This window comes from Oncorhynchus tshawytscha, linkage group LG04 (genome assembly GCF_018296145.1).
Source record: "Oncorhynchus tshawytscha isolate Ot180627B linkage group LG04, Otsh_v2.0, whole genome shotgun sequence".
Lineage (NCBI taxonomy): Eukaryota > Metazoa > Chordata > Actinopteri > Salmoniformes > Salmonidae > Oncorhynchus > Oncorhynchus tshawytscha.
The window spans coordinates 57,452,475-57,467,462 of record NC_056432.1 but is presented as its reverse complement, the minus strand read 5'-3'; the positions used below and the strand labels follow the sequence as shown (position 1 = coordinate 57,467,462).

General features: G+C 42.3%; 1 protein-coding gene and 1 long non-coding RNA gene across 5 annotated transcripts; one reads left to right on the top strand and one right to left on the bottom strand.

The window, feature by feature from the left end:
- Positions 1–367: 367 nt before the first annotated feature.
- LOC112249082 (dnaJ homolog subfamily A member 2) lies at positions 368–5,142 on the top strand. Its single transcript, XM_042320928.1, has 9 exons — positions 368–514; positions 1,668–1,727; positions 1,861–2,087; positions 2,225–2,305; positions 2,486–2,619; positions 2,724–2,920; positions 3,677–3,821; positions 3,939–4,066; positions 4,340–5,142. Exons 1-9 carry the CDS (start codon positions 437–439, stop codon positions 4,523–4,525), a joined length of 1,236 nt encoding a protein of 411 aa, XP_042176862.1. The 5' UTR covers positions 368–436; the 3' UTR covers positions 4,526–5,142.
- Positions 5,143–11,538: 6,396 nt separating this feature from the next.
- Positions 11,539–14,638, bottom strand: LOC112249743. Of its 4 annotated transcripts, none has more exons than XR_002953415.2 (9): positions 14,308–14,638; positions 13,983–14,023; positions 13,842–13,890; positions 13,711–13,769; positions 12,696–12,751; positions 12,457–12,541; positions 12,179–12,269; positions 12,018–12,104; positions 11,539–11,939 (listed from the first exon to the last, which is right to left on the bottom strand). It is a non-coding gene; the product is annotated as an uncharacterized LOC112249743 (long non-coding RNA). The 4 variants fall into 4 exon arrangements; XR_002953413.2 differs by having other exon boundaries at positions 11,540–11,939; positions 13,852–13,890; positions 14,308–14,636; XR_002953416.2 differs by lacking the exon at positions 13,711–13,769 and having other exon boundaries at positions 11,540–11,939; positions 13,852–13,890; positions 14,308–14,635.
- Positions 14,639–14,988: the final 350 nt, after the last annotated feature.

Genomic DNA, 14,988 nt, shown 5'->3' with positions numbered 1-14,988 from the left:
AGCCTAGATGTAACGATATGGTAGACGGTGTCAACCAAGAGAGGACAAATTACTCCTGACGCACATACAGAAATATACAGACTGTGCAAATGCTGTGGGTGTATACGCGCATGTGTGAGCTTGTATGTGTGTGTTTGTGAGTTTGTCAAAGTTTCATCTTAGAGGGGAATTAGCTTGGTGTGTGATAAGATGACAAAAACAGACACAATGTCACTAAACTGGTGAGCAATGTAAAATACCTGAATCAATTTCACATGTATAATAGAGAGGAGAAAATAGATGAGGTGAAAATAAGGAAGTCAATCTGTAATTGAGATGCACCCTTTTTTAAAGCCAGGAGAAAGGTTCAAATTGACGCAACGTATGACGTTTTCGACCGGCTCTTCTTCTTTCTCTTTTCACTTCTCGTACAGAAGGTCCTTCCCTTAGCTCCATCATGGCGAACGTTGTCGATACTAAATTATATGACATCCTAGGGGTGTCCCCCACTGCCACTGAAAATGAGTTGAAAAAGGTAACGTTGATTGTATCGAGTCAAATTAAATCTAGGTGCTGTGGAGTTAGAATTGTTGGTAGAAACAGGTTATTCTGGCTAAAAGCTAGTCTGGCCTAGAAACGTTAGTCAGAGCTAGCTAGCTAGTCAAACTAGCGATGTTCTTAGCCAACTAACGTTAGCGTCAATCAGAAAATGATAGTACGGGATACACATTGTACAACCATTTATCTACCTCAATGTTTTAGATAATTACCTCTGTCTTTGGCGCAAAGTATTTGGGTGTTAGTACTTTGCGCTTGTTGGCGCTAGCGTTCTGTTTCAATGATGGCATCTCGCGTATAACGAACGCTTTCGAGTAACGTTATATTTTTGTTTAAGTTAGCATGCGGTTGGTAGCGAGGACGTTAACACTATCGCTTGTATTTTTGTTTATAGTCCGCATAATACACAATACATTGTTACATATTAAACAACTACTGTATCAACACGTTTGATAGCATTGGATTAGCAGTTGTTTTGTTTACGTTTTTCCAGACTGGTGGTTGCTAACTAGTTAAGACAATGGTTAGCTAGTAACGTTAGCTAGCTAACTCTCGTGCGTCTGTCTGCTGATAACCGATACGATACGACCGAGTCGCCTCATACCAGGTTGCTATAGATAAGGTACAATATCAAGGTTACCCCGGTTTGATCTTTAATGTTAGCTAACGTAGTGTGTGCCGCTTGACTAGTTAGCTGGCTAGTTGCGTTATTTAGCTGGCTAGCCTACGACGTTAACTCACGTGTTAACAGTTTAATTCACAGTAATGGAATTTTGGGGCCAAATCTTCAGGTCAGAGATTTTTGGGGAAATTCTGATGGATCGCTGGTTAATATTGATTTGGTCATTTATTTTAATTGTTTAGCCAGTCGCTAACTTAAGTCATTATGAGACAATAGCTACCGTTAGCTTTCTTCCGCAGTTTCAAGCTCAATTTACTAGTTAGATAATTTAGGGAGGCTAACTAACCTTACTGTAAAAAGGAACGTCCGATTCCTGTCAATATTTCACTGATGGCTACTACGGGGATAACGTGGAAAGGGTGGTGGTTATACAACTCATTGGCTAATGTTGACTAGCATAAATAATCGAAACCAGTGCCTTGAATTTGTGTTTTGTCTTTTCTTTCAGTCATACCGGAAGCTAGCAAAGGAATATCACCCCGACAAAAACCCAAATGCTGGCGACAAGGTATTGAAATTGCATGAAGATTTTTTTTTGGGGGGGGTTCAACCATTTCTTACACTTCTGAGTAGCTACATAAATGTTAATAAATATCTGTAGATGTCATAGAACTTAATGTCCCCCTGTCTCCTTCAAACAGTTCAAGGAGATCAGTTTTGCGTATGAAGTGTTGACTAATCCAGAGAAGAAGGAGCTGTATGATCGCTATGGGGAGCAGGGACTGCGGGAAGGAGGTGGAGGTGGTGGGGGAATGGATGACATCTTTTCACACATCTTCGGCGGTGGACTTTTTGGCTTCATGGGCGGACAGGGGCGCAGCCGAAACGGTGGTAGACGAAGAGGAGAGGACATGGTTCACCCACTCAAGTAAGCTTACTCTATAGATTGGTGTCACAGATCTATTGAGTGATAATCAATTTTTTTATTTTATTCTGACTACATTGTCTGCCTGTGGTTTCTATGACCTTGCTACTGTCTCCAATTATGCTCATTGTTTTTTTAAGAGTTTCACTTGAAGACCTGTACAATGGAAAAACAACTAAACTGCAGCTGAGCAAGAATGTTCTTTGTGGCACTTGTAATGGGTAAGTGTTTACACATTCTTTCATATGTATCTGCAACAATTTTCCCTCAAAATTACTTCTCTAGCCCACATGAAGCAGTGTTCAGGTCTTGCTTTATCTGCCTGTCAATTATTGCATCATACATGTTGCTCATGTAGGTTTGTTGGTGTTAGACAAAAAGTTATAACTTCTTCTCAACAGCCAGGGTGGGAAGACTGGCGCAGTTCAGAAGTGTGTGGCCTGCAGGGGGCGTGGTATGCGCATCATGATCAGACAGTTGGCTCCTGGGATGGTCCAACAGATGCAGTCCGTTTGTACTGATTGTAATGGAGAAGGTAAGCAACAGTACAGTTTAGAAACCATAAACTTGTAGTACCCAGCGACGCATGAAAAGGCTTCGCCCCCTCAGACTCCTAAACTTCTATGGTTATACCCATAGGTGAGGTGATCAATGAGAAAGACCGCTGTAAAAAGTGCGAGGGCAAGAAGGTTAGTAAGGAGGTGAAAATCCTGGAGGTCCATGTCGACAAAGGCATGAAGCATGGGCAGAAGATCACCTTCGGAGGGGAAGCTGACCAGGCACCTGGGGTTGAGCCAGGAGACATTGTCCTTGTCCTGCAAGAGAAAGAGCATGAGGTAGAGATGAACTGCTGTGCTCTGGACACCATGGTCCCCACTCCTTAAGACTACGTCTCTTGTTGACTAAAGGCAATATTACAATGTAGAAACATATTAGTGAAGATGAAACATTGGTGTGTAAATGTGTTATTACTCAGCTGTTATGTCTAATTTCTATGAGCACTTGAGTAGTATAGTTGGATAATGTTGAATGGCAGCTGGTTGACCAAAAGCAGCCAGCTGGCTGAGTTGGGTCCTCCAGCACTCTTGACTGGGATCTTTTTGGAGCAGATTGCAGTGATGGCACAATGCTGCTAGGCCAATGTGAACATGCTGTAATCCAGTTTCCAGTACTGGCCTCCCACCCTCTGATCCCCCTGCATGTCTGGCATAACTTGGTATTAGTTATAGTCACGAGTGGCACATCGTTCCTAATCCTAGAGTCCTAGCATTTCCACTCCTGTGTCACCTCCAGACTCTCACTCCTCTGAAGATGGGAGAACAGACACATGTTGATGGCACCAGCCTCTCATTTGGAGAATAGGCCAGTACAGGGGAGTCAATGGGAAGGGGAGACAATACTCTGACAGGATGTATATGCACAGCTTCCTGGGGCTATTATCTTATATTCATTATGTACAATCAGCCAGCAGTATCGGTTAGTCCTCAGGTATACTTTGTTACATTTCCAGCAAATGTTGGTCATTTTAAATTGGCCTAAAACGACCTCTCTCTTACTATATTGAGACACTGCCTGTTTTCTCATGCCAACAGACATACAAAAGAGAGGCCCATGACCTGCACATGACCCATAAGATTGGCCTTGTTGAAGCACTTTGTGGATTCCAGTTTACGTTGAAACACTTAGATGGCAGACAGATTGTAGTCAAGTACGCTGCTGGCAAAGTCATTGAGCCAGGTAAGATTTTGATCTTTGTACTGGTTTTACATATTGTAGATGAGACCACAGCATGTGACTATTAATCAATGCAGTATGTGAAAGTAATGTTTCTATGATGCAATGTTTATTTTACAGGCTCGGTTAGAGTTGTGCGAGGCGAGGGGATGCCACAGTACCGTAATCCATTTGAAAAAGGAGACCTGTATATTAAATTTGATGTGCAGTTCCCAGACAACAACTGGATCAGCCCCGATAAACTCAATGTAAGTCGTTTCTTGTGTCCGTTTCTGTCACAGTACCTGTTCTATTATGGGATTGAAGGACACAATTTGATCATTCATAACGAGATTAGGATTTTGGCCTAGACCATACTGGTTATATTGAGCATTGTTTGATGATGGTATTTAAGAGCTGAGGTACCACACAAGTGTTAGATTTTTAAAATAAGTGCTTTGTAGTGATATCTGCATGCTGGATAGGGGGCTTTGCTAACTAGACATAACATTTTTAAAACTGTGGCCCTCTGTAAACCCCAGGAGCTGGAGGACTTGCTACCAACACGTGCCGAGGCTCCCATAGTGTCTGGGGATGCGGAGGAGGTGGACCTGCAGGACTACGACGTCAGCCAGGGCTCGTCTGGAGGACGACGTGAGGCCTACAACGACAGCTCAGACGATGAAGGAGGCCACCACGGCCCTGGAGTGCAGTGTGCCCACCAGTAGCATCTGGCTCAGAGGAAAATGTACGTGTTGCACCCGTCCCCCGTCTTCCCATCACGCATCCCTCACTTTCCTTGTGGCAACGTCAGATAAGATGGAAAAAGGTCATTTCTCCTTTGCTTGGTGTGTAACTTGCATTTTTTTCATAGTATTTACAATAATTAATTTAAACTAACCATAAAATGCAGTTTTGGCCTCCACCTCTGGACTGTGAGGTGTGAGTTAAGGAAGGGAGATCCTGAAAGGACCCAGGACACAATCACATTTTTAGGTTTGTATGTATCTGTGCTTGATTTTTACCGCTTGATTTTTCTTTTTGTAGGTTTTTACTTTTGTTTTCCTTTCTATATATAAAAATTCAAACATGACAACATTGTGTATAATATGAAAGTGATTGTCGGTGAGCGTTATCAGCTGCGCTAATACAGTGGTGTGATACAAATAGAAAAAACACCTGTATTTGTCCTCAACCCTGGTGCATGTTAAGACCGCATTGGTTCCTGCACCGATTAAACATCCAATCTAACGAGAGAAGCTGAAAAAATACAATTTAAAAGCAGCTTAACTTCTGTGAAAAAAGGTTTATTAAGTTGTTAAATAAAAGTTATTCAAATCTCAAACAGCAATACTTGATGTTTGTGATTCCGTCTTGTGCTTGTCTGGGAAATGACTTACATCTGTCAGGAAAATTTCTTGGTTACCACCTCAGTCCTTTTTCATTAATGTTGATGGGTATCATAGATAATGATAGAGGCCTCTAGTGGCCAAAATAATCTAAGCTTGATGAGCTGGTTATTTGTGTTTACCAACTTCAGTCTGAGTACCCACAACAGCACTCATGTTTATTGCCCTGGACAAACTTGGCTGATTCAGCTCATTGAGGGCTTGATTAGGTTTACTTGTCTGTGGCTACAACAAAATGTGTGCTATTGTGGATACTCAAGGACTGGTGTTAGGAAACACTGCACTAGAGCTGCGTTTACACTTTCAGCCCAATTCTGATTTTCTACTAATTTGTCTTTTGACCAATCATGTTGGTTCTTACCAATAATTGGGCTGCCTGTGTAAACACAGCCTAGGTGTCTTGTTAATGTGTTATTACACTGAACAAAAATATGAATGTCAAGTGTTGGTTTCATGAACTGAAATAAAAGATCTTAGTTTTTTCCCATACGCATAAAAAGCTTTTCTCCACAATTTGTTTGCACAAATGTGTTTACTGTCAGTGAGCATTTCTCCTTTGCTGAGAATCCATCTACCGGACAAGTGTGGCATATCAAGAAGCTGATTAAACCACCAGAGCTGTTGCCAGGGATTTGGAATTTAATTTCTCTACCATAAGCCACATCCAATGTCACTTTAGAGAATTTGGCAGTAGGTCCAACTGCAGACCACGAACCACACCAGCCCAGGTCCTCCACATCTGGCTTCTTCACCCACGGGATTATTTGAGACCAGCCAACCGACCGTTGATAAATGGATTTGCACAAACTCAAAACGGTCTCAGCGAAGCTCATTTGTATACTTGTCTTGACCTGACTGCAGTTTGGTGTCGTAACCAACCTCCAATGGGCAAATGCTCACCTTCGATGGCTGCTGGAGGATACTCTTTGCGGATTAATCACAATTTCAAATGTACCAGGCAGACGTATGGCGTTGTGTGGGCGAGCGGTTTGCTGATGTCAACATTGTGAACAGTTCCCCATGGTGGCGGTAGGGTTATGCTATGGGCAATGAACACAATTGTATTTTATCGATTTGAATGCACACCGTGACGAGATCGTCAGGCACATTGTCGTGCCATTCAGCCGCCACCATCACATGTTAAAGCATAATGCATGGCCCCCTGTCGCAAGGATCTGTACACAATTCCTGGAAGCTGAGTATGTACCAGTTGTTCCATTGCCTACATACTCACCAGACACGTCACCCATTGAGCATGATTGGATACTCTGGATCGACAGTGTGTTCCTGTTCCCACCTATGTTCAGCAACTTTGTGCGTGCTACTCTACTCTGTGGCCGTGGAGGAGAGCCTACCTGACTACAGGTGACCATCTCAGATCAATTCCGGCAAGGCGAGAGGTATTGACGACCGACACTTCGCGGCAGGGTAGCCTAGTGGTTAGAGCGTTGGACTAGTAACCGGAAGGTTGCAAGTTCAAACCCCCGAGCTGACAAGGTACAAAATCTGTCGTTCTGCCCCTGAACAGGCAGTTAACCCACTGTTCCTAGGCCGTCATTGAAAATAAGAATTTGTTCTTAACTGACTTGCCTAGTAAAATAAAGGTAAAAAAACAACACAAAAAAACAGGCTGGGGAGCAGTGTGGCAACACAGGTCTGTACGAGGAGAGTGGTGCCCCTGCTGGAGGAAAGAGCATATTAACGTGCTAGAACATGATAGTTTACCTATCCCTCAATAATTTTCTGCCGGTTCTCAAACATGTCCTGATACGATCAGACAACATGGACAGTGTTCCACATCAACCATCAAGGGCGAACAAGGTCTGTAAGGTCCCTACAGGTGGCCCAACAACTTTTGATATGGGCCCTACCACATCTGGCCTCCTTACGAGCCATTCATGTCCCAGGCAAGGTGAACAAGGAAGCAGACTTCTTGTCGTGACAGAAAGCGCCCCCGGGGGACTGGAGACTTCACCCACAAGTAGTGAAGAGAATATGGCAGCGGTTTGGAATAGCACATGTGGACCTGTTCGCCTCGGAGAGAGCAAACATCCCACTGCTCCCTCTGGCAGAGTCCAAGAGTCACCTGAACATGGACGCCTTAGCCCACAGATGGCCTACTGTATGCTTTCCCTTCAACCCCCCAATCTTAGCAATGCTGCACAGGGTCTTTCATGCTCTGAAGAGCCCAACCCTCTACTCATCGACTGCGGTCCTGCTATTATCAGACAGAATCTCATTTCGAGCATACGAAGGAGCCAGACATAAAATGGTTTATCTCTGAAAACTGCTTTTCTCTTAGCTATTTCATCAGTAAAATGTGTGTGTGCTCTCTAAGGCAGACGACCTAGGCTTGACCTTATGGTCGAATCCAGCCTTTTTGCCTAAGGGTTTATCACATCAATCGAAATGCAGGCCTACTGCCCCATCTTTTCCAGAATGCAGAGGAGCGAGCAAATCACCTGTGTCCAGTCCGTTCCCTCAAATGCCAAATGCAAGCCTCAGAGAACTACAAGAAGTCAGACCAGCTGTTTCCGTGCATTGGTGGGAAAGGCCTAGCATTGTCCAAGCAGAGACTAAAACACTGGGTTGTGGATGTCATCACTCAGGCCTACCTGTCCCAGAAGGTGTGTAATGATATTTGACCAGAAGTGGTGCCACATCCTGGGCTATGCTGAGAGGCATCCCCCTGAATGAGATATGCGCAGCTGCTACCGGGTCGTCGCCCTGCGCGTTCTAGACAAGGTCAATGGTGCATCTTGCCACACCATGGGCTCTGCCATTCTTCTAGTTGCACTGGTGCATTAGAGGTTAGTAGTCTATTCCTTGTGACCTTGTTGGTACCGTATTGACAGTCTTAAAAGTATGAAGTAGAATGGAAGTTACGAATGTAACTGGTTCTACGAATACCTGGAAGACCGTCAGTACTTACACATTACTCAATCTTTTGGGCGAGAAGATGTGTGTGGTCCGACATACGGTTGGTTATATTTGTACCGAGGGGCACGTCCTCCCAAACTGTCACGTCACCGGCGTGACTTTATTACTCAATCTGTGCGGAGCAAGAGGGATATAATCCATACTCTCCACCATACTGAAGGTCTTGCAGGTATTCGTAGAACCATAGTTACATTCGTAACTTCCGTTTGAGCTACGCCCCTATTTTGTATATTTTTTTTAAAGGTATTTTACCAACAGATGCATATCTATTCCCAGTCATGTGAAATCCATAGATTAGGTCTTCATTTCTTTCAATTGACTGATTTCTTTATGAACTGTTTATTTTTGTTCGGTGTATACACAGTAGTTGTGTATAGCTAGCTTGCTAGCGCCAACACTACTCCCCTGCCTACATTTTACCATATAAAATGTAATTCAGCATCGTTGGTGTTTGACCTGTAGCATGTGATTAGTGGGATTGGTTCAGAGTATGATTAGCAACAGCCTTAAATTGTATTAAGTATTTGTCCTAGGATCAGACAATGAGTGGTTATTCATTATCACCCAGCAGTTTCATCTGGCAGATGTTTTCAAAAAGTGAGAAATTCAGGCACAAGAAGGTGGGCTTTTTATATTTTTAAGCAGTGCTCGACTTGGATAGATATAGGTGCCGGTACTATTTATATTTGGTGCAGGAGCGCCAAATACCTTAGAGATAATATTCTATAAAAGAGGAACAGGAGCTCAAGCAGTTGAACATTTGAAGTGCCGGTACTCAGCCCTGGTGAGCTCTTGCTCAAGTCAAGCACTGTTTGCAAGACCATTATATTTGCTCATATAGCCAACTATCAAGTTTTTAAAATGTTAATGTTTTTTTTTTAACCTTTAACTAGGCAAGTCAGTAAGAACAAATTCTTATTTACAATGACGACCTACCAAAATGCCTCCTGCAGGGACGGGCTGGGATTAAAAATAAATATATATAGGACAAGAGACAATACTACATAAAGAGAGAACTAAGACAACATAGCAAGGAAGCAACACATGACAACATGGTAGCAACACAAAACATGGTACAAACATGATTGGGCACAGACAACAGCACAAAGGGCAAGAAGGCAGAAGACAATACATCACACAAAGCAGCCACAACTGTCAGTAAGAGTGTCCATGATTGAGACTTTGAATGAAGACATGGAGATAAAACTGTCCAGTTAGAGTGTTTGTTGCGGCTCGTTCTAGTCACTAGCTGGAGGAGCGACTCAGGGATGTGTGTGCTTTGGGGACCTTTAACAGAATGTGACTGGCAGAACAGGTGTTGTATGTGGAGGATAAGGGCTGCAGTAGATCTCTCAGATAGGGAGGAGTGAGGCCTAAGAGGGTTTTATATATACGTATCAACCGGTGGGTCTTGTGTCAGGTATACAGAGATGACCAGTTTACAGAGGAGTATAGAGTGCAGTGATGTGTCCTATAAGGAGCATTTGTGGCAAATCTGATGGCAGAATGGTAAAGAACATCTAGCCTCTTAAAAGCACCCTTACCTGCCGAACTATAAATTGACTTTCTGTAATCTAGCATGGGTAGGATGGTCATCTGAATCAGGGTTAGTTTGGCAGCTGGGGTGAAAAAGGAGTAACTACGACAGAGGAAACCAAGTCTAGATGTAACTTTATCCTGCAGCTTTGATATGTGCTGAGAGAAGGACAATGTACCATCTAGCCATACTCCCAAGTACTTGTATGAGGTGACTACCTCAAGCTCTAAACCCTCAGAGGTAGTCATCACACCTGTGGGGAGAAGGGCATTCTTATCAAACCACATTACCTTTGTTTTGGATGTGATCAGAACAAGGTTGGACACTAAGCAAGCTTTGTTGTAGAGCATTTTAAAAATCTGGGGAGGAGCCAGCTGAGTATAAGACTGCATATAAATGTATGAGAGAGCTTCCTACTGCATAGTGGTTAGAGCATTGGACTAGTAACCGAAAGGTTGCAAGATCGAATCCCCGACCTGACAAGTTAAAAATCTGTCGTTCTGCCCCTGAACAAGGCAGTTAACCCACTAGGTCGTCATTGTAAATAAGAATTTGTTCTTAACTGACTTGCCTAGTTTAATAAAGGTTACATCTTTATTTATTTAAATAAGAGCGTGGGGCCTAGGTTTGAGCCTTGGGGTACTCCCTTGGTGACAGGCAGTGGCTGAGACAGCAGATTTTCTCACTTTATACACTGCACTCAGAGGTAGTTAGCAAACCAGGCCAAAGACCCCTCAGACACTCCTTAGTTGGCCCACAAGAATGGAATGGTCTACCGCAGGTAATCCCAAACGGGGGTACGCAATGTCGCTAGAGGTACGCCAAATAATGTGATTCATGTTTTTTGCTTCACATTTTCAAACAGTACATATTTTCCAACGGGGCTATACATTTGGGAGTTTTTCCCCCTCGCCTGAGTAGCCTTGACTCACTGACAAAAATAAAATTATACCATCTAGTGTTCAGCGAAATAACAATGTCAAATACAGGAAGCGAAGTCAAATAATTAACATCCAATCACATTAACCATTACGTTCCCCAGTTTGTGTTGTCGGTTTGTGTATATTGCATGTAACGCTTACAACATACCGAAGTCTGATGGTTATCAAGGGGCAAAGTATTGACACCTTGAGACGAGCTTAGTTCTTTACTGACCATAATGTTCACTTGTCTGACGCTTGCAGTAGTTTCTCACCTGAATGATCTGAATCTAGGATTACAGGGACTCTCCACAACTATATTCAATGTGCGGGACGAAATTGAGGCTGATTAAGGAGTTTTCTGCATTAACACAGATCTTTCCATAATTGTATGATTTGTGCAATTGAACTCAAGGTTACAATGTCAATGTGATATAGTAAAGCACCCCAATATGGTACGCAATTACACAAACTGGATTCGTTATCCCTTTCATGCCCTGCCTCCAGTCCACTTATCCATATCTGAAGAGAGCATCATTGAAATTGCAACAAGTGGTTGTGAAAATTTAATTTAAAGTCAGTTGCCACTGCCAGATGTCTGGATTGGGTTGCGCTCAGAGTATCCTAACCTGGCAAAACACTGTTAAGACACTGCAACCACGTACCTTTGGAAGAGTGGATTCTCAGCACAATTTTACACTCGCCAATATAACCCTACGTTGCAGTTATCTGCATCCTTTCAAGCACACCATTAACTTGAAATATTCACGTTTAATAAAGAGCAAAATATTATTTCATTTGTGCCCTGGTCCTATAAGTTGTCACTTCCCACAAGCCCAGTTGTGACACTCATTCTTGTTTATGAAATGTACTGTATAGTGTGTGGCAGGCTTACAATGATGGCAAACAATTTGAGTGTGCTGACCCTGGTATGCAGCTGGAGGTTTAATATTTGAAGGGGTACAGAACTTTAAAAAGTTTGGGAACCACTGGTCTACCATATCAAAAGCTTTGGCCAAGTCAAAAATAGCAGCACAACATTGCTTAGAAACAAGGGCAATGGTGATGTCATTGAGGACCTTTAATGTTGCAATGACACATCAATAACCTGAGGGGAAACCAAATTGCATAATACTGTAGACATTAATAAAGCCAGTCAGTTTATTGATTATTAATGAATATACAAATCGGAACTATATTGAATCAACTTTTAAATTTGAAAGTAAAACATGCATAGGTGGCATTAGTGGCTCAATGTTAGACGTCTTGGTATCATTGCAGACTAATTCATAGGCTGAGTCGCTTTGACTTTGTTTAAAAGATAGTCCATCAGTTTCTAAATGAGAAAAATGTCAGAATATTAGGGGATAAATTGTTAGTTTCAATATGAGAAATTGACAAGAATATATTTTACCATCAACTTCTGCATCTAGAGAACAGCCATATCATCCAGTAACCCGATGTCAACATCTTCAACAGTATCATCCGAGAGGCACAAAGTCTTGGGAGAAAATGGGACTAGTTTAGACTGCTTGAAATAACTTAAAGCCCAACAACCTCAATATGAAAAGTCACCTCTCCATGGGATGTAGAGATCATTACATGTGGAGACAATCCAGACAGGGAGCAACACAGGTGGTCATCACTGGCTGACCACAAAACAGATCTAGAAACCAAGGAGAATTTAGGACAGAATTAATTTGATGAACTGAGACATCCCTTAAAAGATAGCAGTTTTGAAACTAGTGACAGTGCAGTTGACGAATAGTATTTTGGACCTAGTAACTGCAGAATAACTGCACTCTGACTGCAATCTTTTTTTTCATAAGGGATTGTGATAAGTGAAGACAAACCTGTGTTTCGTCCCAGTCAGTGGAGATTGATCACTGATTTTGGCAATGCGAGTTGGTTATTTTTGTACTTGTGGATGTGGCACTCCTGCAAAAGCAAATGAGCAGAATCAACCAGAAGAGGGCGTTTCAGCTAACGCTACTGAATTAGTTCAATAGGGTGTTTAATAAGTGGTGGACTGGAACAAAACTAGCAACCAACCGGTTGCTCGCCAGGACTGATAATATATAGGGAGACATACCGTAGGCTTCCAGTGCTTGAGCCGCCATTGGCAAGTGATCTGGCTTTCTTGGAAACCTTTAGAAGAAAGTAATTGTATATATTTAAGGGGAAATGCCTGCTCTGTTCCCAATCACACATTGGCCTAATGCCATGCAAATAAAGTGGGATCTAAACTATACCTACCTCAGCACCACAGCTAACTTCCACAATGCTGTGAAAGATCTGAGATAAGGAAGCAAGGGCCTTCTACACCATCAAAAGGAACATACAATTCAACATCCCAATTACAAAAAAATACTTGAATCAGTTATAGAACCTATTGCCCTTTATGGTTGTAAGGTCTGGGATCCACTCACCAACCAACAAATACAAGTTGGACAAACACCAATGAGACTCTGCAAAAACATGGGTGTACAACAAAAAATGCATGCAGAGCAGAATTAGGCCAATACCCATTACATTTTATAACTGCCTTAAAATAAGCAATTCACAAACCTTACATACAGCCATCACCTACACAGAGATTAACCTAAAGAGTCCCTTAAGCAAGCTGGTCCAGGGGCTCTGGTCATAAACAGACCCCAAAGAGCCTCAGGACAGCCACACGATTAGACCCAACCAAATCATGAGAGAACCAAAAAAAGATGACTTGACATATTGGAAAGACTACCAAAACAGCGCAAACTGGAATGCTATTTGAACCTAACCAGATAGTAAACCGTGGTAGACTATTGCATCGTTATAACACTGTACATAGCCATATGATATTTGAAACATATTAATTTGAAAATTGGGAGTAATGCTTACTGTTCATTTTTGCTTGTTTATTTAAGTTTATTATTCATGTCACGTGCTTTGCCAATGTAAATATACTGTAACGACCCTGTGTTTATAAGCGCGGACATCGACTGAGGCAGTCGATTGCGCGCTGGACTTCGGCCTAGAAGGTCGAGGGTTCGAGACCTGCTCCCTGCTATTTCATTACAATACGTTTCCCATGATATTAAAGCCCTTTAAATTGAATTGCTAGCTACCTTTGGTGGTTCTGTTGTAGTCTTCCTTTTATGAGCTGATGCACCTTCACTTACTTTGACTACAGAAATACGAAGTGTATCGTTAATGGCAAGTTCACGCATTTAAGTTAATGGAGGAAATAAACCATTACCTTTACTGACCTTCCTTGTGAGAGGCTGGTGAATCTCGTGTGATTCGGTCTGTAAAAAAACGTTATGTTCTGACATTTCTGTAGTATGCCACAGGGAGGCAGCCATTTACAGCCCGTCTGATAATCAATGTTTAGTCCTACCTTTATGGCGATGGTGACTTCACCTGCCGAATTGCCATCCGCTAGGAAAGAGAAGTGGGAAACAACCTAAATAAAAGTCAACATGCATGCATTCCAAATAACATTTAAAAATACATTTGAAAACACCATTTATTAAATCTATCACGGTTTTTTGAAGCGCAGGTGGCATTTATCAATTCCACTTTGAAAACCCGATCTACTGTTGCAAGAGTCTGCTCCAATTTTTCCTCCATCTCGTTTATATGTTCTTGTGCTGTAAAGGGAGAACATTGTGAATTCAGTTCATTTGAGGAACATGGAAAACTGACGGTAGAGATGGGCCTACTTAAAATGAACAGCCTTCTTTCTCGAACTGTTGAATAAAAAGCGTCCCTTGCTTTTGGCGTATCTCCTTGCTAATTTGACCATCTGCGTGTCCTTCTGTCTGATTGCCGATTTTCCTTATCCTTCTTGGTGCCATGGTTTCAACCGTGTGCCTTCTTCCCCTGCCGCCACACCTCCTGAACGCTGATTTATAACCTTCAGGACGGACACCAGGTGTTCCTGACCAGTCAATTGACCTCAAATTGACCCTAGAATCCACCACTAATAACTCAAGTCACTAACCATTAGTGCTGGGCTAGGAGAAAACTGCACCCTTGTCCTGTGAGTCAATCTAATATTACTTTAAAATACGGCCACGTTTAAGATTTATGAACAGTTCAGCACTCAGGTGGAAGTGTGATATGCAGTTATTCAATGACTGGTGGAGAGCAAATTGTCCTCCTGTATTAGAGGATAGACCGTTTGTTGTTGAACTGTGTCATTGTAGTTTCTGATGTTTGGTTAAATGGCTAAATATTAGATTCAGTAGTTTCCCCAAGTACAATCATTCAATTCAGTTCATATTGCATGAAACTGAATCTGTGGATATTTCTTCACAGACCATGTATGCGTTTACACAGGCAGCCCAATTCTGATCTTTTTCCCCCCACTAATTGGTATTTTGACCAATCACATCAGATCT